The 27,093-nt window shown below is 35.9% G+C and overlaps 1 protein-coding gene across 1 annotated transcript; it reads right to left on the reverse strand.

Moving 5' to 3' along the window:
- Window positions 1-9,280: 9,280 nt before the first annotated feature.
- LOC120636439 (prostatic acid phosphatase-like) lies at window positions 9,281-24,667 on the reverse strand. Its single transcript, XM_039907916.1, has 8 exons — window positions 24,167-24,667; window positions 21,554-21,647; window positions 21,250-21,448; window positions 20,727-20,882; window positions 19,655-19,887; window positions 18,506-18,678; window positions 9,599-9,696; window positions 9,281-9,357 (listed from the first exon to the last, which is right to left on the reverse strand). Exons 1-8 carry the CDS (start codon window positions 24,398-24,400, stop codon window positions 9,291-9,293), a joined length of 1,254 nt encoding a protein of 417 aa, XP_039763850.1. The 5' UTR covers window positions 24,401-24,667; the 3' UTR covers window positions 9,281-9,290.
- Window positions 24,668-27,093: the final 2,426 nt, after the last annotated feature.

A 27,093-nucleotide genomic window follows, 5' to 3' on the forward strand; every position in this document is an offset into this window, starting at 1 on the left:
ATAATATGGTATCTACAATTGGATCAATATACTATATATACTAGATAGTATAAATTATATATATATTGTACCTACCTCACACTAGAATTTCATTCCCACTGCCTGGATGTCTGGTATTCTAAAGCAAATTTAATAGAATCATCATGAAAAGAGAGACGGCCAGCTCAGCATCAAAACAATCATAAAGCTCGTTGACCTCAGACCTCAAAGTTCCATAATCATAATTACAAATATAATCTATTTGATGGTTATTTAACATAATTTTTCACCAGAAAATAGATGAAATAAAATTGATGCTGTGCTCCATGATAATAATATGGAAAAACTTTGCAAAAAAGAAAACATCATACTATAAAAATTATAGTGAAAATTTTTTTTTTTTTACAGTAACGGTAGTATTTTAAAACTTTATCATTTCACATACACTGCGTAACTTTTAAAGACTAGCTATAATAATAAATATTAGATACATTGTAGGTATGTTTGTAGGTTATGGATAAATACCGACTGAAACTATTTTTTTTCAAAGTCTATTTTTTCTTTCAATTAAATTTTATCCATAAATTTTTATTAAAAAAAATTCTTTAAACTTAATAAAACTTAATAAGATCAATAAGAAGTAGTAAACCGTATGATTATAAAATATGTAGTAAATAGTATCCAACATTAATTCTAATAAAATGTTTATAAGTATTACCAAGATATATAATCATTTAATCTAGGATATAATCAACAATAGTAAGTAAGTATAATAAAATATCCAATCATTTCATTCACGCGCCTCGCGCTTTGTAAAACAATTGAGTGCGTGTTCTAATAACTGTAATTTAAAATCAAACGCCTTGCTCTCAGCGTGGTCTATTTTATTTTGGTAAGTCAAAAACCAATAAATCTAAACCTTCATTCTAGACTTTAATGCCCATCGCACGGGCGTTACGATTTGCTCTTCCTGAAGTATCCAATAAGCACCCAGAGAAAGTCAAATACTAATACCTCCATGTTAAGAAGACACTGGCAGCAGATGTCATTTCTAACTTTAAAACAAACCCCCGCGATGGGGATATGTTACGTTCAAGCGTGCACCCGGGTTTACTATAGGTATGCTGCATCCGCTGCGCTGACTTGACTCTTCGCCAAGAACATAAATAAATAAATATACTACGACAATACACACATCGCCATGTAGCCTCAAAAAAGCCTAGCTTATGTGATATGGCTACTAAGATAGCTAATGACTATTTTTATGAATATAATACACATAAACGGGGTGTAAGAGGGAGGCTAGTACCAGTCAGCCTCCCAAATTGCCAGAAACCCCGAAAGCTTTCAACTGGAACTACAGAACCGGTTTAATTACCTAGCAGATTGCGACAATGTGGGCGATTTGAACAACAGGCTGGTCGAAACAGCCGGGCCAATAGGATCTCAACCAATACACTCAAGCTTATGACGGAGAAGCAAGACAGATGAGACTACAATCTACAGCAGACGCGTCCGCTTACCGGCGGATTAATAGGCAGATCTCTAAATCACAGACTTGTGATTTGCGGCACAGAGCGTATCAAAATGCCATCGGGCAAAACCGAGGCTCTAAAGTGTTCGCTAGAGATCTGTCTATCGGACAGAGCCAGAAGATGCGACTGAAGACCAACAATGGTAGTCTTATCTGTCTTACCCAAGATCTTGGGTGAGGTTGAGAGCTTTTATGGACAGTTTTACACCACAGTACAGACGCCTGTTGTGGATTTGGCCAATGATCCTAGAGCCAAATTAACTTCGACACTATACCGAAGATATCCTGGACGTCAGCATATACGAGATTAATGTGGCTCTCAGACAGCTTAAGAATGGCAAGGCGCCGGGTGACGACGGAATCACAGCAGAACTCCTGAAGGCAGTTGGAAAACCGATACTGAAAGTCCTTCAGCGATTGTTTGATTCCGTTATTCACCTAGGCACAACGCCAGAGGCATGGCACAGGAGTATGGTGGTCTTGTTCTTCAAAAAAGGTGATAATACTTTGCTTTACAGACCCATCTCACTGCTGAGTCATGTCTACAAGCTGTTTTCGAGTCATTACGAATCGTCTCGCTCGTAGGTTTAACGACTTCCAGCCTCCCGAACAAGGCGGTTTCCGTAAGGGCTTTAGTATCATAGACCACATTCATACGCTGCGGCAGGTTACAGAAGACTGAAGAGCATAACTGGCCACTTTGCTTGTTTGTGGACTATGAAAAAGCCTTTGATTCGGTGGAAGCTTGGGCTGTGTTAAGGTGCAGTGATGCCGAATTGACTACTGGTATAGTGTTGCAGTGTTTGTACAAAAACGCCACTATGTCAGTGCGTATACAGGATCATTCTGTATACGAACTGACATAGTGACTACGAGACCAATCCAATTGCACAGAGGTGTGCGACAAGGAGATGTTATCTCTCCTATGCTATTTACCGCTGCGTTGGAGGACGTCTTTAAGCTTCTGGATTGGAACGGACTTAGCATCAACATTAACGGCGAGTACATCACTCAACTTCGGTTTGCCGACGATGTAGTCATAGTGGCAGAGACTCTGGGAGACCTTAATACGATGCTCAGTGACCTCAGCGTCAGTGAGTTTCTCAACAGGTTGGCCTTAGAATGAACATGAGCAAGACGAAGATAATGTCTAATGCTCATTTTCCGCTTCAACTAGTAATCGCTGAGACCACTGCACTCGAAATTATTGACGAATACGTATACCTAGGACACACGATCCAGTTAGGTAGGTCCAATTTCGAGAAGGAGGTGAACCGCCGAATCCAACTCGGATGGGCAGCGTTCGGAAGGCTTCGTGACATTTTTCGTCAAAAATCCCTGTGCCTGAAGACCAAAGTCTTCGAACGGTGCGTGTCGCCACCGCCAGTGATGACCTATGGCTCAGAAACACGATCGCAAACTATGGGCCTCATAAATGGCTCAGTCACTTAGCGGGTGATGGTGAGAGTTATGCTCGGAGTATCTTTACGTGATAAAATCAGAAATGTGGAGATCCGTAGAAGAACCAGAGTTACCGACATAGCTCAACGAGTCGCGAAGCTGAAGTGTCAATGGGCGGGGCACATAGTTCGGAGGAGGTATTGACGTTGGGGTCCCAAGTTGCTGGAATGGCAGCCCCGCACTGGTAAATGCAGCGTTGGTAACCCCTGACGAGGTGGACGGACGATATAAGGCGCTTCGCAGGTAGCCGCTGGATTCAAGCGGCACAACACCGTGGAACTCCCTACAAAAGACCTATGTCCAGCAGTGGACGTCTATCGGTGGATTTGGTAATACATATAAATATAATATACAGATAAACACATCACACAATAATTTTTCCAGTTGTGGGAATCGAACCCACGGCCTTGGACGCAGACAGCAGGGTCGCTGCCCACTGCGCCGACCGGCTGTCAAAATCAAATGCGGTTATTGCGACCTTTGTCTCCATATCGTGGCAGCCTGTCATGAAAAGTTACTCAGTACAGACCACCTAAATTTTTATAGTTTTGGACTTCATGGCAGATTATAAATATGTATGGAAGCCATTCAACCGTTTCGAAATAATGTTTTTTTTTTTTGAGAATTAATAATACTTAATTCTTTTTTAAAACATCTGTTTTTTAAACAGTTTCACATCGACCATCGGAAACAAATGAAAACTTCTAATGTTTGTATTTTTAAGAAAAACCGTCAAGGGTGGTTCAATAATAAATAAAAAAGTAAACTTCATGGAGTAAACATTCATTTACTAACATCAATATTTAAAACATTTACATTACTACTTATTCAAAAATTGTGTAATATGAAACTTTACTAATTATATTTTTGTATGTTTGTAGGTAATGGATAAATACTTCAATTTTTTACTATTTTTAAACACCATTTAGTAACGACTCATAGTTAACGCGGTTGAAGCGTAAAACTGTGTCAAGTAGTAGTAAAATCATTGTGCTTTTATTCATTACCTACCTACACTCTTACTAATTTATAAACAGTGAGATTATAAATTTTACGAATCCTATAAAATTCATAGTAAATAGTTTTTTTTCTCTTTTAAAATACATTAAAACAATTATAAACTCTTATAAAACAAGGAGTAGAATTAACATCTATTTTTTCTTTTATTATTAAATTAACCTTTGTATATTATACTTATATATAAATATGTATTATAATATATCACCAAACGACAGTAAATAAAATATCAAAGCACCTATTTTTATTTCAATCCTCATCTCATTAGGTAATACCTAATAATTACCTTTGCCAGAAAATATTATATAGAAAAAGCACATAAATTCTAAGACTTTTAAACGATAATATTACCTAGTTAGTTAATATCATTAGTAAATATAATAATGTTTTCGTTTCATTCACAAGCGTTAACTCATGCGATTACCAAGAAATATTATGAGGAAATGAGCAAATAACCACAAATAATAGTGACGTGTAAACTAATTTTAAACGATAATAGCATTACACACAATCAGTCTCACTTATTCATAAGACAGGATTAAATTTTTATATTTAACTATACTTAAATTGAAAAAAAAAAACAAATATATCTTTAACCCGTACAAATAATGAATAGGATTATCATTTGGGTCGTCCGTATTCTCTCTCCTTTCGCATACAAAATCTGTTACAATAACGCCTGCGGACTGATTTCTGAAGAATCGCCCATGCTCAGCGTTTAATATATATATACATTTTTTTTCCTTCTAATTTTCTCGCCAAATATATGTATATATATTTTTTAACTATATCTTCAATAGCTTTTATATTATAATGCACACTTTTATTAATACTCCCACCAGCAGTTTCCACTTTGCAACGTCTATTATGTAAAACGGATGTCCAAAAAAGACATTCTGTTTAGCTGTCTAGCAGATAATGCACTGATACACAGTAATTTGCTACTGTCTATTGTCAGCTAACCAGTCCTATCTACGAAAAATATCAGATCGCGCCAAAAGACGGAACTGAGTTTCAAACAAAGTAAACAACTGGCGCAGTCATAAAGACAGCCGTCATGAGTGAAAGCTCAAAATAATGGTATAATAAAAAACCCATTCAAAGAGCCAAATTCAAATTCAAAATTCATTTATTTCAAGTAGGCCTAATATAAGCACTTTTGAAACGTCAAGTCTGTCTGTTTGTAGTGATTCTACCACCGGTTCGGAAGGCAGATTCTACCGAGAAGAAGCCGGCAAGAAACTCAGCAGTTGCTCTTTTCCAACATCAACAATTTACATTTTGCATTTTAACATTCATTTTTCTATCTTGTGAGAGCTGAAAGCGGAGCCGGATGCTTGCAAGCAACCTTGTCATTAAAAAATTCATCAATTGTATAGTAACCTCGCTGTAATAAATGTGTTTTAACAAATTCTTAAAACTTGTGCATTGGCAGGTCCAAAATCACCTTAGGAATCATATTATAAAAGCGTATACTCAATCCCACAAATGATCCCTGTACCTTACGCAGACGATATGCAGATGACACTAATTTATGACCATTTCTTGTAAGTCGACTGTTTATGTCCACTTTTTGTTTATAAAGACTAATATGTTGTCTTACAAATACTATATTGCTATAAATATATTGTGAAGTCACAGTAAGTATGCCTATTTCTTTAAACTTCTCACGGAGGTATTCAAATTGCCAGAAATTGCCAGAAATGCAAGTCGAGTAATTACAATGAATTAGTGTATATATGCGTATATAAGCCACTATACTATGCGTCGCTGGTACTAAAATTTCGATGCAGATAAGAAAAAGAAACTCATTCAAAGGAAATATACAAAAGAACCGTGATATTAAGGCAGGCGAATTATAGTGATTATGATGTTTATGATGAATATAAAAAGGTTATAACAAAATATTAAGTCCCAACATATCCTGTCAGGCAACCCCCAAAATACAAAATACAAAATTCATCAGCTTGTCAATTTAGTTTAGTTTAATAATGCTCTAAATATATAGGTGGTTGAGAGACTGTTTGAGAGTCCCATGTTCTTCAAAGTTTTAGGTGTGGGATTCACTAAGAAAACAGTTCTGTAAAATCTATCCCCAAACAGGGAGAAATGGGGTTTAAAGATTGTATAAAAGGAGTAGTTATAAAAGTAAAAAATGGTTAAGTTATTTTAAACACATGTAAAAGACTTATTTTTTTTAACATTCCTTAAGCCTGTAGAATTTGGCATTAGGTTTTAATTGGAAAATATTTTACCTTATTAGAAATTTTAAGACAATGAAGTCGATATAACTATACAAAAATACAGGTGTGGATATTATGATAATGTCCATAGAAGTAGTTTGTTACACATCTTTGCATTTCTTTGTAATAGTGCTTTTATGTACATTTTATCTCTATGATCCCACGGAAACGGGAAATAATATCAGACTAAGCAATATATAGATTAATAATAGTATAAAGTGTTTATAAAAATATAAGTAATAGAAAAAAAAATAAGCAGGAGCATGGATAATTCACCCAAATCACAGCATAATAATGTGAATTAAATATTTAAATATTTTGATCTTAGAAAAAAAATTTTGCTTCATGTTATTTTTTTTTTTTTTATTTCCTACTTGGATTAAATAGCCTTTTACGTTTATATTTTGCATTCGTATGGCTCGGCGCGATAGTATTATAACAAAGTATATGCTAACGAAATGTTATTCATTAAATATTTAAATTTCTTACTACTCGCATAATAACAATGTAACCTAAATATTCTACCGTTACTAAAACTTTAACTCTATGGACATAGAATATTCCTTATCTATAAATCTGAGATCAAATTCATGCTTTCACATTTCAGAATGTGATAATAATAAATGTTGATAATGAGTAGCTACTTCAGATTATATACATTATGTTATCTTTTGTTTTTAATTTATGTTCTTTGTTTCAAATAAGAACTTTTAATATTTCAATTAGAAATTTTTATATACTTTTATTTAATAGACGTACTTGACTCAACAAACACTGGACCAATTGACTTCTTTTAAATTTTAGGAACTATCTGACACACTTTATACACTTCATTTCCAATTTGCTAATTATTCTGAATAGTAACTTGTTGACTATATCCAAATATGTGTTTATTCTTTCAAAGTAACTTAAAGATTATTGTTAAGAAGATAATGTATTTCTTTTATTTTGAAACTAAGAAATTCAGTAAGAAATTAAACGTTAGTCTAAACTTATACTTCAGAATATCTGGTGTTACTTGATACTCTTGTATATATTATCTTTCTTGTTACAAAAACAATTGTTGAATATATTGACCCAATGTAATCATTTCTAAACAGCTATCGGATTTAAATGAACTTATGTCCTGTCACTGCACTTTCTATTAAGACCATTTTAATCGCTTTTGGCCTTTTGAAATAGAAGTTATAACTAATTTTTAATTAAGTTACTCCGTATGTAAGTCTGTTTGTGTTGTTCTGGTAAATAAACAAATTCTATTCTATTCTAATTTCTATTTCAAAAGGCCAAAATATATTAATAAATTATCATCGGCCTAGCTTAGCTTAAAAAAAACACCACAAAATTTTGTATACTTTACCATTAAGCTTTTATAAGTACAATTTATTTCAGGTAAAAATTAAAACTCATGGAAATGATTGAGCAAATGATAAATAAAAACATGAAGCAAATAAAACTAACATAAAAACAAATGATGAAAATACAAAAACATAAGAATACTTAAATTTGTCAAGTTTTAATATCCCTCTGTAGTATGTCCCAGGATTAAATACACTAGAGTAGGAAAGTTTACCTCTGAAACAAAACAATAAACTCATATAAAGGCTTGAATTCTCTATTACATTGTAACCGTAAAACACTGTTGTAGCTATGAAAGAAGTCTTTCAAGGCTTAGCAAAAAGACTTGCCTCCATTTTAGAAGACAGAGTGCATTTAGCTAGATTTCAATGTATTAGAAAACCAGGGTTGGCAAACGAAATTAATAACACAAGTAAATTATAAACATAAGTTGGTACAAATAGCAAAACAAACATCCAGGCAAACTCCTCAATGATGGTCGAAAGGGAGGGAGGGCGAAGATGCAGGGCCTGTGCCCATCATCATAAGGCAATGATGATGATTCAAAATAAAAAAACAGCTGGGTCTAACAATGCTGTCCTCCTTAAAAATGCAGTTTTTGGGTACAAGAAAAAAGTATTTCTTTGCATGTATTTTTAAATAAAAATTCCCTAAGTATAAAAGTGGATCTTTAGCAAATTTGCTGCAACAATGTTTTATCTCAAAAGTTTTAAAAGAACAATATGTTTAATGTTTATCAATATATATGTAACTACCTGTTGCCCGCGACTTCGTCTGCGTTTGATTTTGTTTTTAAAGTATTCAGTATCGCTAAGCCTTAAATGAGCATAGTTGTATATATCTTAATATATTTAAATCTCCTGTCACGATGTTTGTCCGCGATGGACTCCTAAACTACTTAACCGATTTTAAATAAAATTGGCTCACCGTGAGCAGTCTGGTCCAACTTAAGAGATAGGATATCTTAGATCTTTAATTATAGTCGCAATTTTATTTTATTGCAAATTATTTGTCACATGTTATATATATATGTATATATATACTACAATACTCACTTAAGGCTAAGCGATACTGAATACTTTAAAAACAAAATCAAACGCAGACGAAGTCGCGGGCAACAGCTAGTATATATATATAACATGTGACTGTCAATTAATTATAGACAAATAATTTGCAATAAAATAAAATTGTGACTTTACTTAAAGATCTAAGCTATCCTATCTCTTAAGTTGGACCAGACTGCTCACGGTGTGCTAATTTAATTTAAAATCGGTTCAGTAGTTTAGGAGTCCATCGCGGACAAACATCGTGACAGGAGATTTATATATATTAAGATGTGTAAATGATATCCCTAAATATTATGTTTTATTTTTATCAATCATGTGACCATTTTTTTAAGATACCATTTAAGACCGATAAATCTATTAATAAATATTCATAATAGTCAGAATATTCAGAAAAAAAAAATGTATTTTCAGTTTTTTTTTCTATGATACTTTTGTACGAACTAAAAAGATCATTACTGAAAATTTAATTTGTTTTGTATTGCGCATATTATCATATCAAATAATACAATGAATATGCTTAAAAATTTATCGTCCAGTTGGTTTTGGCACTGATTAGAGAAAAAAACCGAGACAGTACCTACACTTAGAAAAGAAAATGCAGGCAAATTTATTGTACAAAAAAACTCTTAACTAAACTAAATTGTTGTTATCCTCCTTTATAGGGATAGTGTAAACAGGTTGGCTTCTCCTTTTAGACCTGTAAATGTTATTTTAATTTAAATATTTGTGTACAAAAGAATCAGCCCATCATTTCTATCAGGTCAGCTAGTCACCTAATAACTCCTACTACAATGTAAGCTCACAAATCTACACACGGGTCCAATATGTTAATAAGCTCAAAGTGAATAGGGAAAGCAGCATAATGCTTACATGTTCAAACATAATATAGATTAATTCTCGTGAAAGAAAACATTTAGAGCTATTCTGTTGTTACTTACTCTTCTCCAGCACGAACTCTCATGTAATATAATGTGTATAACAGAAAGAAAAGTACAAGCATTTCCAACGCGAACAATGCTTCAGTAAGCCACGGTATCTGCAAATAAGAACGAAACAAAATCATTCAAGCTCAAACAAAATCGCTATGCCATTAGACTCCCTTGGATTGATAAAAATATTATTCGACTGTGCCAAAAACGAGACAAATTGTTTAAATCTTGGAAGAATAACTTGAATGATCCTGTGATAAGACTTGAATATAATAAAATACGTAACAGACTACATAAAATTATAGAGTATAAACGAAATACATATTACTTTAAACTGATAAGTGATAACTTTAGAAACACAAGAAAAATATACCAAATTGTTAATCAGATGTTAGGGCGTAAAAAATTATCGATTGATGAAGCAATACTTAAGGCGTTTAGTGCACAAGGGCTTGCCAGTGCAACTATTGCTCAACATTTCGCTGAAGAATTTAATAATGCGGTGAAAGCCATTATACCAAAGTGTAACATTAAACTCATAAATGCTAAAAGATCTGATATAGGAATTGACTCTAGTATTCGTTTTCAAAAGGTAACTAGTTACGAAGTTCATAAGATTATTAAAAAGTTAAACATTAACAAAGCGCCTGGACTCGTTGGCATAAAAGTATCAGATATTAAAATTGTGGGGAAAGACGTATCGGTAGCAATAGCTCACTTAATTAACCAAAGCGTGAAAACGGGAATTTATCCCAACGAATTAAAAGTTGGTTGTGTTAGGCCGGTTTATAAAAAGGGATCAAGAAGTAACTTTTGCAATTATCGTCCAATTACACTACTATCTTGTATTGATAAGATTGTAGAAAAATGTCTTAGTGACCAAATACATAGTTTCTATAAAAAACAGAACGTGATGTACCCAAATCAGTTTGGATTTCAAGCTGGTAAAGGTACATCCGATCTTTTGTCAAAATTTGCAAATGCAGTCAACGATTATCTTAATAACAAACATCACGTGTTGGCTCTATTTATTGACTTTTCGCGTGCTTTTGATACTTTGGAGCATAAACAACTGATAGAAAGGCTTGGTAGATGTGGGGTTCGTGGACCATTATTAAAATGGTGCGAGAATTATCTCTATAATAGAACGTTTACGGTTAAGATTGATACTGCATATAGTAGGCATGTAGCATCTACTGAGGGTACAGCGCAGGGCTCAGTGTTGGGCCCTCTTCACTTTCTCTCATATGTTAATGATATGCCTAACTGCATAAAGTACTCCACGGTTTACCAATTTGCGGATGATACATGCTTACTGATTGCTGATAAAGATCCTGATAATGCTCGTGACCTTCTACAGTCTGATTTTAATATGTTGAATAAGTGGTGTCACGATTCTGGTTTAGTAATCAACCCAGGTAAAACTAAATTAATACTCATAAAATCTCCGCATCTTGCAAAACTCCCAATGAACCATATTCTTGCACATGACCATAGCTGCCTACACTCGAATGACACCAGTTGTAAATGCCCCGTCATTGAAGTGGTTGAAACTGTTACATATTTAGGATTACATATAGATAGTAAATTTAATTGGAGTTATCATATTGAACACGTTTGCAATAAGCTTAGGCAATTTTTAGCTAATATAATAATTCTAAGAAATCGTATTCCCTTCAAAATAAAATTAATATTGTATAATTCTCTAGCTCAATCATATATCCAGTATGGTTTGAGCAGTTATGGCCGTACATATAACTCTTATTTAAAAGAAATATTCAAGCTGCAAAAAAGAATTTTAAAAGTTATCCTTAACAATAACCATAGTGACTATTCCGAAGCTGAACTTTTTAAACAGTGTAAAGTTTTACCAGTGCATGTACAGTTGAAATATTCAATTTTAAAAGAAAACTTTTTCAATAACATATACTGGAACAAAGTACAACATCCTGTATGCACGCGGGCCGTCAGTCGAGGCCGGTTATGCACTTCGGGCGCGTTCAATAGGTATGGCGAGCGCACGAACGTTTACCTAGTTCCTCGCCTTATTAATGAATTACCCACTGATGTACGAGACAATATTAATCCTCGTAATATTAAGAAAAAACTGAAGTCCTTCTTTTTAAGTAACTTGTGATCATTTTTGTACACAACATGGTGAACTGGCAATAATGTTCTGTAGTAACGTACCTAGATTTAATTCTCTGTTAGCATATATTACAAACCTGCGTGGTTTTCTGATGCTAGCTATAAGTATTTTTTATTTTTTTTGGAAACTTTATGTAATAATAATAATAATAAATAAATAAGAGAAATTTTGTTTTGCCTGCGTACGTTAAAAAACACCTATATACGCTATATTCATTTAAATAAACTTTACTGACACGGTATTACCATAGTACAATACCATACCGTGTAAGTCACAAATATTATAATCTTAAGTAATATTACGAACAAAACGAACTTCTTTTACATTTTGACGTGACAACGTCTTATAAATTGGTTTGCCGGGTGACACTTCGAGAAACTGCGTTACGCTCCGCTCACGTTATGCGCTCACAATGAGAGCGAGTGAGAGGCACGCGTCCCTTCCACTCGGGCATGGTTAGCCCGCCTAAGAGCGAGAGAGACAGACATAAAAAGTGAAAGGCACGCGTCCCTTTGTAGTAAACGCTGTTTCATTGTACGCAAATGTATTGCAAGTTATTGTATGTATATTTGTATATAAATACGTATGTATGTGTAAAGGTAAAAATAAAATTTTGTTAATATGAAATTCAGTGCGAGATTCTTTGTATAAATTAATGTTTTAAATATAATTCTTTGTATAAATAAATGTTTTAAATTGTTACGATTATTTCATCCTTCTTCCTACTGTACGAATGAATATTCACATTAAAATTATTTTACCACTCAAAATCGTTGTCACGTAAAACTTTCGCCCGTATACCGACTTTACAGGCAACCAATTTTTTTTGGTTTATATTTTTATTCCAATTAACTCCAAGTTATAACAATTTTTGGTATAACTTCGATTTGTCACTTTGGATCTGTGATTTGACATTTGAAATAATTCAACTTTGGCGAAAGTAGATAAACGAGGCGGGAAACTTCGTACATGGCGGACGCGGTTTAATCAAATTTTTCTTTGATTTTATTGTAAACTCGTCTTGAAAAGAATTTGGTGTTGTTTATATTGAACTGTAACTTGGCCTGTCAATTTGTTTAGTGAGATTCCGGTGTAATTTCGGTGAATTTACACAGCAGCAGAAATAGTTGTCATTGGTGATATTCGTATAAATCTAACCCTATTTGGTGTTGGTAAAATATTTATTATGTGTCTGTAGTTATAGTGTTTTCAGTAAAATGCATCTAGATACACCTCCTGAGCCGCCCGACCTGGGGGCATCAGCCTCGTCTCAAAACGACAAGGAGAGGATACCAACGTATATGCGACCCAAAAAACTATAACTGATCCTACTCAGGTAAACCCATCCGTTCAAAGCCTTTACATACATCCTTCCTTCACCGAAGGCGCCAAGTCATACTGTGACTGTAGAGTTTACTTCTGCCCAAGCTGCCAACAACTTTCTGGTTAGTCCAGTTTTGAAGTTATGCAAATATAGAGCTATAATTCCCACATACAACATAACCAGAATGGGGTTGGTGAAAGGAGTTCCCGTGGACTGGTCGATGGACGAGCTTGATGATACGCTAGAGCTCCCGCCTGGCTGTGGTGAGGTTCTGAAATCAAGGCGACTGAACAGAAAATCTGTCACAGAGGGTGTCATCACTTGGGTGCCTACCCAATCTGTTGTCCTAACCTTCAGGGGGCAAATGCTTCCTGCTAAGGTATATTCATACCACACCTCATTGCCAGTGGAAACATATAAACTTCCAACAATACAGTGCCAGAGCGGCCGTTTTGGCCACATTAAAACAATCTGCAGATCTAAGTCCAGATGCTAAAGATGTGCTCAGCCCCATATAGGGGACACATGTTTGGTCATCAAGGAATTATCTACATGTTTACACTGCTCTGGTAGTCATTTTGCTACTAATAAAGACTGCCCAGAATTCTCCAGGCAGCAATCTATTAAAATGGTCATGTTTCAGAATAATAATGTAACTTCCACCAAAACCTCCTACCGGCAAACAGTTTTCCGCTCTCCTCGTCCCCGAGCTCTTCTAGCAAAGGGCTACGATAAAAAAGCTGTTCCGACTATTGTCGGTGACTGCTCCTCATTTCTTCCTAATGGATGCGCTCTCAACAACAATGTTGAGAACCCTCCCTCCCAAGGTAAAATGCTTGAATTTATCTCCGAATTTCTACGTAGTATTGTCGCTCCATGTAGTGAAATTCCCTTACCGCCCAACGTTTCCAAAAACTTAAGCCAACTTTTTAAACTACTCCAAAATGGACCCAATAACCCTACAGTGGAACTGTAAAAGTTTACGTCCCAAGAAACATGAGTTAATCTCTCTGATTAACCTTCATAATCCCACCATTCTTTCCATCTTGGAGACATGGTGGAGGCCTGGTTCACGATTACGGGTGCCGGGCTTCTCCTGTTTGAGGGATGACAGGAGTGATAGGTATGCAGGCAGTGCTGTATTTCTACGGCACTCCCTCCCCTACACCCAAATCGCTCTTCCTTCCCACAGCCAACAGATCAATGCTGTTGCTGTCCGTACCCTAGACATAGCTTTTGTATCTTTGTATATTCCTCATCCCTCATCTTCTATTATTCCCGAATTACAAGCAATCTTGTCGTCCCTTCCCAGCCCTATCATAGCCATGGGTGATTTTAACACCAACCACACTATGCGGGGGTGCCATGCTAGTGACGGGTTTTCTCCACTGCTGATTGATTTACTTGATGATGTCAGTCTTTGCATCCTCAATGACGGTTCTCTTACTCGAAGGGTATACCCCAATCAGAACCCTAAATCAGCGGTTGATCTCACCCTATGTTCGGTTAACCTAGCATCGCGCCTGGCTTGGAACGTGCTACAGTCAACCTGTGGCAGTGATCATTTTCCTATAATAGTTATATTAAATAATAAATCCTTACCCACCCCTGACTATGATCCCCTTTTAAAGTATAAACTTAAAAAAGCAAATTGGGAAGATTATGCCCTATCCGTTGATTGCATTGTAGACACCCTGCCCGATTTGGAAAGTGATGGAAACATTCCGGTATGCTATGATCTCTTTTTAAAATCTCTTATATCTTCGGCCGATTCCTATATTCCAAAAAAACACCCTGTGAAAAATCCGCTGCTTTCCTCTCCTTGGTGGGATGATGAATGCAGCGATTTATTTGGTAAAAGATCTGCTGCAGAAGAATTATACTCAGCCTGCATGACTCAGGATAACTTTAATAGTTACCAAAAACTGGATGCTAAAATACAAGATTATTCTTCAAAAAGAAAAGAGCAAGTTGGACGAAGTTCTATGAATCGCGTAGCCCTCGTTCACCCTCCACCATTGTGTGGGAAAATATGAGGAGATACCGTCGCTCCCTGAGCCACGTTGACCCTTCTTCAAATAATCCTTCTGACTGGCTTAACAACTTTGCAGACAAATTAGCTCCACCTTATGTTCCCTTCCCGGACTCATTTCTAACTACTACGCCAGCTCCAGCTACAGATGAAATGGATGCCCCCTTTTCCTTTTCTGAGCTTCAAATTGCTCTCAATGGTCTAAAAGATACAGCTCCAAGGGAAGATGGCGTTCCATATTCTTTCCTGGCTAACTTAAATGACAAAGCTAAAATTTATTACCTTAAAATAATCAATAAATGTTTGGAAACTGGTTCTATCCCAAACTCCTGGAAATCTCAAATTGTTATAACTAAAAATCCCCTTAATTCAAATTCATATAGACCCATAGCTTTGTCAACAACTTTAGCTAAAGTTACAGAACATCTCCTTAAAAACCGACTGGAATTGTTAATGGAAAGTAGAAATATTCTCCCCTCCTCCCAATTTGGGTTTTGGAAGGGTATGAGTACAACAGACAGTCTCAGTATACTAACAACAGATATTAGATTAGCCTTTACAAAAGGAGAGTACTTTGTGGGTGTTTTTCTTGATATTGCTTCTGCATATGACACTGTCCTACCTGCTGTTTTGCAGATATGTTCTGGTAAAGCATTAGAATAATTCTCTTCCCCCCAGATTAATCCGGAAAGGCCTCCCTCAAGGCTCCGTTCTCAGTCCTCTGCTCTATAGCATATATACCCACGACCTCGAATTGTCTGTTTCTAGTTTTTGTACCATTTTACAATATGCTGATGATATTGTCCTCTATCACAGCTCAGGCAGTATAGAGGAAGTATCCTGTCGTATCAATTCTGCTTTGTATTATCTAGGCCAGTGGCTGTCTGACCATGGCTTGTCCCTATCAGTGGGCAAATGTCAGGCAGTGGTATTTACAAGGAAGAGATACCTCCCGAACCTCAACATCTCATTTGAAGGTCAAGCAATCAACCTTGCAGTTAAAGCTAAATTTTTAGGTATTTATTTAGACACACGTCTGAATGGAATTGCTCATTCTGAACACATTATCAAAAAATGTGAAAAAGGTATCAATGTACTACGAGCAATAGCGGGAGTTTGGTGGGGTGCTCACCCCTACACTTTAAAATTATTATAAAATGCCTTAGTACGTAGCCACATGGATTACTGTATGTTTGTTTTAGACCCTTTTAATAAATCAGCTGCTGAAAAGTTAAACAAAATTCAGTATAGATGCCTTAGAATTATTCTAGGTGCAATGAAATCCTCCCCCACTAATGCTTTGCAGGTAGAATGCGTTGATCCTCCTATATCCATCCGTCGACAATATCTATGTGACCGCTTTATCAGCAAGATGTTACAGCTGTCATCCCATCCTCTTTGGCACCGACTACGCCAACTATCACACGCACCTTGCTCCCGTCACTTGTCTTCCTACTTGCTAGATAGTTTCCTAAAGTATACCAGCCTTCCTAATCCCCTGACATCTTTCACAATCAACCCACTGTATTCAACCCCATTTAAAGCATTAATATACAACCCTTCCATCATCACAGATCTAGGTCTGAGTAAAGGAGCCCCAGATACCAACATCAAACTACAAAGGCATATTAGTCAAAATTGGTCAAATCATCTTATTATATATACTGATGCTTCAAAGCTGTCTCCAGAAGGTTGTGTTGGTGCTGCATGTTGGGTTCCTTTTTACAGAATTGTTTTAAAATTTAAATGCCCTCCCGAGTTTTCTGTGTTTACCGGAGAGGCAATTGCTCTTTTGGAAGCAATCCTGTTTGCACTGTCCCATAACGTACAACAGACGGTTATTCTGACCGACTCTAAGCTGTTTAATGTCTATTAAAGAAAACCCCTTTCGTGTCAAATCACGATTTCCCATTATCTTAAAAATCCGGAAGGCTCTGCTCTCTTGCAATCAAAAAGGACTATTCATCTTACTGGTTTGGATTCCAAGCCACTCAGGTATTCCAGGAAACGAGACTGCTGACTCATGTGCCAAAACAGCTGTTGAGTCAGGTTCTCTAGATCATTTTAAAAATTCATCGCAGGACCTATGTACTCTTGCCAAAAAATATATGGAAACAGCCTGGAAAAATTTTTGGAATGATTCCAAATTGGTTAAGGGTAAGTTTTACGCTACCATCCAACCAAACATACCAAGACAACAATGGTTTTGTCACTCTCGAAGTACAAATCGCTGGATTACATCCACAATTTCCCGTTTGCGTCTTGGTCATGCTTGCACACCTGTTCATCGGGCCAAACTCCGGATAAGGGCAACTCTATCTGTGAGTTTGGCTTGGATCACTATAACTCAAATTATTTTTAACTGTCCCAAACTTACCTAAACCCTCTATGACGTTCTTCCTCCCAAAGTCCCCCGTCCTTTGAGTGTTAAATGTTTGTTAATGTTTGTTTTCAGTCCTTATTGTAGATTTTTATGTAAATATATAGTAAGTAATAAAATAAAAGTATAATGTATAAAAAATATCCGTGTTAGATATATATGCATGTGTTGTCTGTGCTAATCACAACTATTTCTTGGTACATATTCAAAATTAACTTTTCATTAGTTTCACCGATCAATCTCCTTCGTGCCTTCTTCATCTACAAGACATTGGCGAAGTACCTTGTGCCCAGTTGGCACAGACAAAAGCCATAAACAAAAATAGAATTGAAGTAGATCAACGGTAAGTAACACAAACATTAACTTCCTTACGTCAAATAGTGAATCGTATTAAAACAAAACAATGAATTGACGGAAAAAAATTAGACAAGTGAATAGCGCGCGGTGTTTCCCCTAGTCAGTTCGAAGCGAGTACATAATTGTTTTCATTACTTGTAGGACTAGGAATCCCCAAAAATGGATTATTGACAATTAAGTAGACAATTTGTGGATTGCGACATGTGTAAAAAAGTAAATAATTACTGTTGACGTAATCACTATCTAGATGTCATGTCTATGCAACATGTCATCAAAAATAAGCAACTGCCGCCACTCTTTAGTGCTTACGTAATCGGTAATACGTGAACGGCGCCATATCTGTGGCTTGTTCTGAGCTAGTAATGAGTTGATAATACTGTGAGCAAGGTTTTGCTCAGTAAAACGTTACAGAAATCAGCCAGCGCAGTTGACTACTGCCTAAACCTTTCTCAATTTGAGGAGACTATTTATAATGATTACTTTTTGTTGTTTGAGTTTACTTATGCATTATTTATTGTTATAGTTTTTCTAATTTAACGAGAGATTCAGAAATTGATGCGCATAGGTTTTATGTTCCTAGTAAGCAAGAGATGTGCAGACAGTTTCTTGTAGACAGATCCACAAACAATGGAAACATGCTCAGCTGTACCCTCTAGTAGCTTTATTATATTTACCTGATATCTACACTCAGTATGCCAATCAACGTCGACCAGGTTTGAGTACAATTCCACGAATCTATCAAATGGGCACATCTGTCCACAGTCGGGGATGTCAAGAATGTATGGCTCTGCTGTTCCTGTCGAGTTTCTATACACCATTTGCACGTAATAGTTCATTGTGCTTTTCTCTGTAAAAATATAACAAAGTTTACTTAGCAATTGTGTAATGTTAGGCTGCCCGCAAGACGCAATGTTACTGTCAATAATATTATGAAAATTAAGCTTAATTTGCCATAGTCCGCGAGAAGCAGAAGATTCTGTATGGTGTAATTTATAATTTCTTCAATCATTATACTCCACACCAACCAGATCTTCGGCAATGTACCCTCTACGCACTTTTCGCTCCGAAACCGCAGCATCCTCAGATGTTGTCAATAATATTGACTTGTGAGCGGGCAGCCTTAAGTCAATATTTCTTGTGATGTCCGGTATCAGAGCTAAAGTGCATAAAGAGGGCATTCTTCAATAAAGCTCTGTTTTATTTGGTGTATAAAGATATTATTATCTATATGGAAAAATAAATACCCCAAATTGGAGATTCATAAATCGTTATATTATTTAATTAATTTTTTTGAAATTTTTGTGCTCAATAAGTAAATTGAAGTTGAAAAACTAAGGATGGAACACATTTAACTAAAGCAGTAACTACATAAATTATGTACAATGTACATTATTTTAAAGATACAATTCAATAAATATTTCCCTACTTTTATTATTTTTTTTTGTTAATTGCGTCTTGTTGGAGGGAGTTTTTTTTGAAATGACGATCTGAAGTTGATCGATTACTAAAGTCATTCATCATCAATTAAGGAAAAAATAATTAATTGAATATTGATTATCATGACTTCCTCATTAGTTTAGTGGGTATTAATGGGAATGTAAAGGCCCAGATGAGAACATGTGATAAAACGCGCTTAAGCCCGCACCCGAATTGAAGCAGCATGGTGGGTTTGGGCTACAGAACTCAGAGAACACCCGTATTCTGCAGTGGACATTAAGACTACGGATGTCAGAGATGTTGACAATCATTTGTACAAATTTGACGCTCTAAATAAGGAATATTTCTAAACAAATAGCTAGTTATAATTTGGTTTATTAATATACCTTGCATCAGTTCAAAAAAGATTGTGGCCGTGTAAACGGGGCAGTTTCCATCATATAACCCCATAGCATTCAGCACATTTCCGATCGTAAAATCATGCCCACTGTATATTGAGAGTTTCAAGGGATTCGGGTTCTCCTTGGTTATCACTGTATTCATTTTACCGACGATTTCTTTTAGTAGCGGTCCAGTCATTAGCCGTGCCATTATGGGAGTTGCGGTTGCTGTGGTGAAACTGAAAATAGTTGACATAAGTACTAAACTAATTAATACAAAAGAACATCGTCGCAAAGTGATAGCCAAATGTAATAAAATATTTATTTATTAAAAAAAATTAATTTATCATAACATTAATTAATCTATATATAAAAGTTCTAGGTTACTACGCAATTTTCTTGTCTTTTCAAATCTAAGGCATCACTTCGCAATTATTCACTTCAGTGGCAAAATATGGCTTTTACAAATTTGCAGCTTATTTCTGCCGCCATGCCGTATTGCTGTGTTCAGGTCTGAAGGGAGTGGTTGCCGGTGTGGACTTGACGTTTTTCTACACTTTTTTACCGTCAGCGGCGACGCGGAGATTTGCTGCATTCGTCTCATACCTCTTAGGATCTAAGATTCTCCAATATGGTTAAATAATAGTGGGGTTACATCAGATGGTTGATACACTAATCAGAAAATAATACACTACTGTAAATGTGAATAGTGCAGTTACATGATGTGGATTACACCATAATTAAAAAATAATGCATCACTGTACACCTTTTTGTACTGTACCTACATCTTTATATTTGGATTTTGCAAACACAAGATTATTTATTAAATTTTCATCATACAGTAATTTTAACTTAATAAATATAAATAATAATATAAAAATGTTTGTTATACGTGCTTAGCTGGGAAGTGGGGAAAAAATTGGAATTCCCCAAGTGCTTGTGCGAACCACTGAATATAAGAACCTGTGGTGACCTATATCCTAGACACCACATTATACACCTTGACAGACGGATAGATGCATGGATAGACAATAGGCAGTAGTAGAATTGTACTTAAAGGGCTAGCCACTTTGTCTACCTGTAGCAAGATGGTCCTCGCAATTTATCGGGATACAATAATTGAGCCCACTTTGGCAGAGTGAAGTCATGTATTGATTCGACTAACAAAGTATTATATATTTCGTTTATATCCTCATAATCTTCAATCTTCTTGCCCGTATATAAAGTCAGCAAACTGTAGAAAAAAGAATTTCATTTTATAGTTATTAATTAAATACTAACAAAAATTTAAAAGTTGCAAAGATATAGTCGCCATTGTAACTCTATGAAAAGCACACTTGCTACATCTTGTATTTTAAGGCTCACCATAAAACAGTGTTTATTCTCATTAAATTAGCTCTGCAGTTTTACATGATATAAAAGTTAGTATAAAGTAAACTTTTGCAATTGCTTATATCATTGAGCATAACAAGTTTGGAAAAAGTTTGTACATAACATGCAATTTTTTTGAAAATCTATTAATAATACATAAATAAGAAACAGTAAATTATTTTAATTTAAGAAATTAGTTTAACTTAAATTTTATAACTAAACTAGCTTACTTCATAAGTCCTTGAAATTTACTAAGTCTGGTTTTGTATTCATCTGTGTTTATATATGCTTTTTTTTTCACATTGTAAGTGTCACAATTTCTCTTCATCGCCAAAACTTCGTCTTCTGTTTCAGGTAATGTATGTATTGGAATGGGGCGCCACATTAAATTTGGGTTCCAGATTGCATCACCAGAAGGTGGATACATACCTAAAAGTTAAGGACACATAACATAAAATAAAGCACCTACCTACATAAAGATTTCTTTTTACTGCTAATCTATTCATTCAATTAAGCAGCAAATATGAATCATACCTGCCAAATTTGCTTGGGCTGACATAAGTGTGCGGTCAACATCTGTGGATCTGACATAAACTTCTTGCGGATCAAATTTTTCAGAAATGAGCATCTGAAAATGTAGTAGTGTATGTGTAGTAGTTGGTAATGATTCTTTTATGCAAAATATTAAAGGGAACCATAACAAAGGACAAATATTCTTAGCATTCCTAAGAATATTTTCCTTTTAATAAGACCCTAAGCTGTGATGAGTTCAATAAAAAACAACTATGTTAATTTAGGACTATTGCAGGCACTATCCACTAGAAAGTGGTATAAATCCTTAATTTGTTTTGACACATTTATTGCAACAGACGGTCACTAACAGCGATTGCATAATGTAAGAGTTAGACAAGGTTAAGTAAAATGTACAATGTTACTATGATCATATACTTTGAAAAGGTATACCTTTTTAAAAGGAGCAAGAAAAGTACCATTCGTTCATAAGTGTATATACCACAGTTGAACTATTGCCTAGTTCAACTATTCACGTTATTTCAATGACTATATTATGAATCATTTATTTTATATCCCATTTAAATAACATATGAGAATATAAACTTATTATGCCGGACCTCTTTCTCAAAATTGGACCTACCTAACTGGATCGTGTGGCCTAGGTATATGTACTCGTCTACAATTTCAAGTGCAGAGCTCCAATTATTACTGGGTGGAGCGGAACATGAGCGTTAGACATAATTTTCGTCTTGTTCATGTTCATACGTAGGCCCATCTGTTGGGAAATTCTGCTGAGGTCATTGAGCATCGTATTAAGGTCTCCCAGATTCACTCAGCAGGCGATGGAAAGAGCAATGTTGGGAAAGAGCTACGTGATCAAATCAGAAATGAGGAGATCCGTAGAAGAACCAGAGTTACTGACATAGCTCAGCGAGTTGCTAAGCTGAAGTGGAAATGGGCGGGGCACATAGCTCGGAGAACCGATGGATGTTGTGGTTCCAAGGTGTTGGAATGGCGACCCCGCACAGGTAAACGCAGTGTTGGTCGGTCCCAACAAGGTGAACAGACGACTACAAACGAGTCGCAGGGATCCGCTGGAAGCAAGCAGCCCAGAACTGTGGATTTTGGAACTCTCTACAAAAGACCTATGTCCAGCAGTGGACTTCAATCAGTTGAAGTGATGATGATGATGATGATGAAGACGATGCCGGATCTCGCACTATTAAAAGAAACAAATACATTTCTTTTTTTTAATTTAAATCCTGTATTTCCAAAAATTTTTCATGAGATTTTCCTAAATAAAATACAATAAAAGAAAAATAAATTCAATTCAATTCTTGTTTTGGCTTTTGTCTGTGCCAATTGGGCACAAGGTACTTCGCCAATGTCTTGTAGATGAAGAAGGCACGAAGGAGATTGATCAGTGAAACTAATGAAAAGTTAATTTTGAATATGTACCAAGAAATAGTTGTGATTAGTACAGACAACACATGCATATATATCTAACACGGATATTTTTTATACATTATACTTAAATTTTATTACTTACTATATATTTACATAAAAATCTACAAGGACTGAAAACAAACATTAACAAACATTTAACACTCAAAGGACGGGGGACTTTGGGAGGAAGAACGTCATAGAGGGGACAGGTGTGCAAGCATGACCAAGACCCAAACGGGAAATTGTGGATGTAATCCAGCAATTTGTACTCCGAGAGTGACAAAACCAGGGTTGTCTTGGTATGTTTGGTTGGATGGTAGCGTAAAACTTACCCTTAACCAATTTGGAATCATTCCAAAATTTTTTCCAGGCTGTTTCCATATATGTTTTGGCAAGATTACATAGGTCCTACGATGAACTTTTAAAATGATTTAGAGAACCTGACTCAACAGCTGTTTTGGCACATGAGTCAGCAGTCTTGTTTCCTGGAATACCTGAGTGGCTTGGAATCCAAACCAGTAAGATGAATAGTCCTTTTTGATTGCAAGAGAGCAGAGCCTTCCGGATTTTTAAGATAATGGGAAATCGTGATTTACTGCGAAAGGGGCTTTCTTTAATAGACATTAAACAGATTAAAGAGTCAATCAGAATAACCGTCTGTTGTACGTTATGGGACAGTGCAAACAGGATTGCTTCCAAAAGAGCAATGGCCTCTCCGGTAAACACAGAAGACTCGGGAGGGCATTTAAATTTTATAACAATTCTGTAAATAGGAACCCAACATGCAGCAACAACACAACCTTCTGGAGACAGCTTTGAAGCATCAGTATATATAATAAGATGATTTGACCAATGTTGACTAATATGCCTTTGTAGTTTGATGTTGGTATCTGGGGCTCCTTTACTCAGACCTAGATCTGTGATGATGGAAGGGTTGTATATTAATGCTTTAAATGGGGTTGAATATAGTGGGTTGATTGTGAAAGATGTCAGGGGATTAGGAAGACTGGTATACTTTAGGAAACTATCTAGCAAGTAGGAAGACGAGTTACGGGAGCGAGGTGCGTGTGATAGTTGGCTTAGTCGGTGCCAAGAAAAATAAAAAACGAATTCCAAAGATCTGTGTCAAAAAGTCAAGATATTAGATTATCATAGCAGTGCATGAATGTTAGCTCTGCTATTACTTACCGAGTACCGTTTTCTAAGCATTCCGCCGAGAGCATAGTGCTGTCTGATTCCTAAATTCGTAAGTTGTCCAAATCGCACAGGCCAGAGAGATTCATTCTTCCACGGATCAGTTGGATAAGGTTCCACAGGTGTCCTATCGCCGTGTCTAAATATAACCGCGGCATATTTCACTATTGATTCTCCGTCAGCAAAGGCTAATACGACTGTTATTATCAAAATCGTAAATATACGCATTTTGGATGCCCGATTTGACCAATTGTGTGGTCGTAGTTCGGAAGCCTTATAGCAAGTTAGGTCAGCATAAATGCAGTATTTGCTGACCGTAGTACTGTAATATTACAGTACAAAATAAAGATTTAAATATCTAAGCACAAAATAATAATACACTTGACACTACAAAATACTGTATTTATACCTTATTAACCGTTCTTTACTTAAAGTGAAGCTACAGGTTTGCGTTCCTTTGTGAAAACTGAAAAATCGATAACGAGTGACCTAAGACCTTCACAAATTCATGCTGATACTTAACATGAAAATCAATACTCAGGCATTCGGTTTTTTTTCTTTATTCTTTCCCATAGGGAAAAGGCAAAGGTATATCACCGTACAGCCATATCTTTAATAATCACATCTTATTTGATTGCAAGGCATTTAATGCAATTTATTTATGGTCTTAGACCATAAGCCCGTGAACCCCAGACCTACGTTATTTTATAAAAGCTGAAAGTTTGACAGTGAATGCTCCCAAGACAGGTAAGAACGATGGACTATTATGGAGAAAAAAGATGGCGCGAAACAACGTTGAATTTTTATGCCGCCAAATATAAAAATTTTCGGTTACAAAAATAATAACTGTTTTGAGTGTCTTTTTAATAGCTGTGGTTAACGCACGGGTCAGAGAGATTTTGGTGTAAAATATATTATAGTTTTGTGTTTATATTTTGTGCAATATTTGTTGTTGGTAAGTGCTTGCTTATTGTATTCGTCCGCCGAAGTACCAAGCTGGGAGAACATGAAGGCAGATCCTCCCATGCCCCCTGATCCAGGGGAGCATGTAGAAATCCCACAGCGTACGCCGACTTCCTCTGGTCGCAAGCGACCACTAGAAGAGAAAATCCACGCGTCATTTAAAAAATCTATCAGTGATCCTGCAAATCCCTCTATTCAGTTAATTTATATCCATCCATCCCTAGAAGTTGCATCTAAAAAATACTTGGACACGGATTCAAGCCCCTTTGTTGTTTATGTATCACGCGAAGTGACTGATCCCTCGGCCGGCTCTTCTATCAGGGCAATAAAATTCGGACAATTTTTATATAAGAATAAAATTAAATCTATTGTTAATGACGGTGTTAAGAGCGTAGGTAGAAATAAGATCTCTTTGGAATTTAAGTGTGGCGAAGCAGCTAATAGCTTTCTTACTAACCCTATTTTAGAAAATGCAGAATTTAAGGCATACATCCCTACGTTTAATATAACTCGAATGGGTCTAGTAAGAGGAGTTCCTGTTGAATGGCACCTGGACGAATTTGTTGAGTCTCTTGATCTCCCTTCCGGCTGTGGAGAGGTGCTCAAAGCCAGAAGACTTAACCGTAAGCAAATAACAGAAGGCATTATGACTTGGGTTCCAACCCAATCGGTAGTCGTCACATTTAGAGGACAAGTTCTTCCCAATAAAATTTACTCTTACCATACATCTCTTCCTGTAGAAACGTACTATTTCCCTTCCATACAATGTGTAAATTGTTGTAGATTTGGTCATACAAAAATCCAATGCCGCTCAAAACCTAGGTGCTACAAGTATTCACAGCAACATACCGGAGATACTTGCAACATAACTATGAATGATGCATTATGCATACTTGCCAACAGTCTATTAAGCAGGCTATGTCTCAAGATAATATATCCTATATTGAAGCTTCTTCCCGTTTCCCACCTAGCCACCCTTCTTATGCCGAAATATCTAAGCAAATGTTTGCTTCATCTAATAATCATGACTCTGGTCATGAAAATTCTCAGTTTAAATCAATTCCTACACGATCTTACCGAAAAACTGTTATTAGCAGTCCTCGTCCTAGACCTAGCCCAGGAAAGGGATACGACCAAAAAGCTCATAAAAATATCATTGGTAACTGTTCATCTTCCCTAGGCAATGGCTGTGCCATTAATCCCAACCATAATTACTCCTACTTTACTAATTCTAGTGACAATGATGTCCCTGTTTTAAAAACATCCCTAATTGATCTTTTAGAAAAGATTACTACCCAATCATTACCGTCCAACGTTGCAAATATATTGATAAAAATCATATCTCTTCTTCATAATGGACTTAGTCACAATTCTACAATGGAACTGTAAAAGTCTACGTAGTAAAAAAAATGAATTATCTTTACTAATAAACGAATATATTCCTGCCATTCTTGCCATCTCTGAGTCTTGGCTTAAGCCAGTTTCCCATTTTAGGGTCCCGGGCTTTGCTTGTCTGAGGGATGACAGGGATGATGGGTATGCGGGAAGCGCTATCCTAGTCAGGCGCTCTCTCATCTATTTCTCCATTCCTCTTCCCTCCCACAGTAAAAAGTTCAATGCTGTAGCTGTTAAAGTACTTAATATATATTTCCATATTCCTATAAAAAAGACTGAACGTGACTTTTACTCATCTCCACCTTGGTGGGATGACGAGTGTACAAACATGATTAAAAAACGCAAGGAAGCTGAGTCCTCTTATACAATGAATATGACTCGTAGCAATTTTCTTGATTACCAGCGTACTAATGGTGTCGGCGACTAGCTTTACCTTAAATTAGAATAATTAATATAAGCAGTAAGAGTAGTAGAAATAATGATTATAAGCTATTAGCATTTAAGATATTTTGGTAAGATAGATATTATTTAAATGTTAGAAAGAATGATTATTTAGTTATAAG

This window comes from Pararge aegeria, chromosome Z (assembly GCF_905163445.1).
Source record: "Pararge aegeria chromosome Z, ilParAegt1.1, whole genome shotgun sequence".
Classification (NCBI taxonomy): Eukaryota; Metazoa; Arthropoda; class Insecta; order Lepidoptera; family Nymphalidae; genus Pararge; species Pararge aegeria.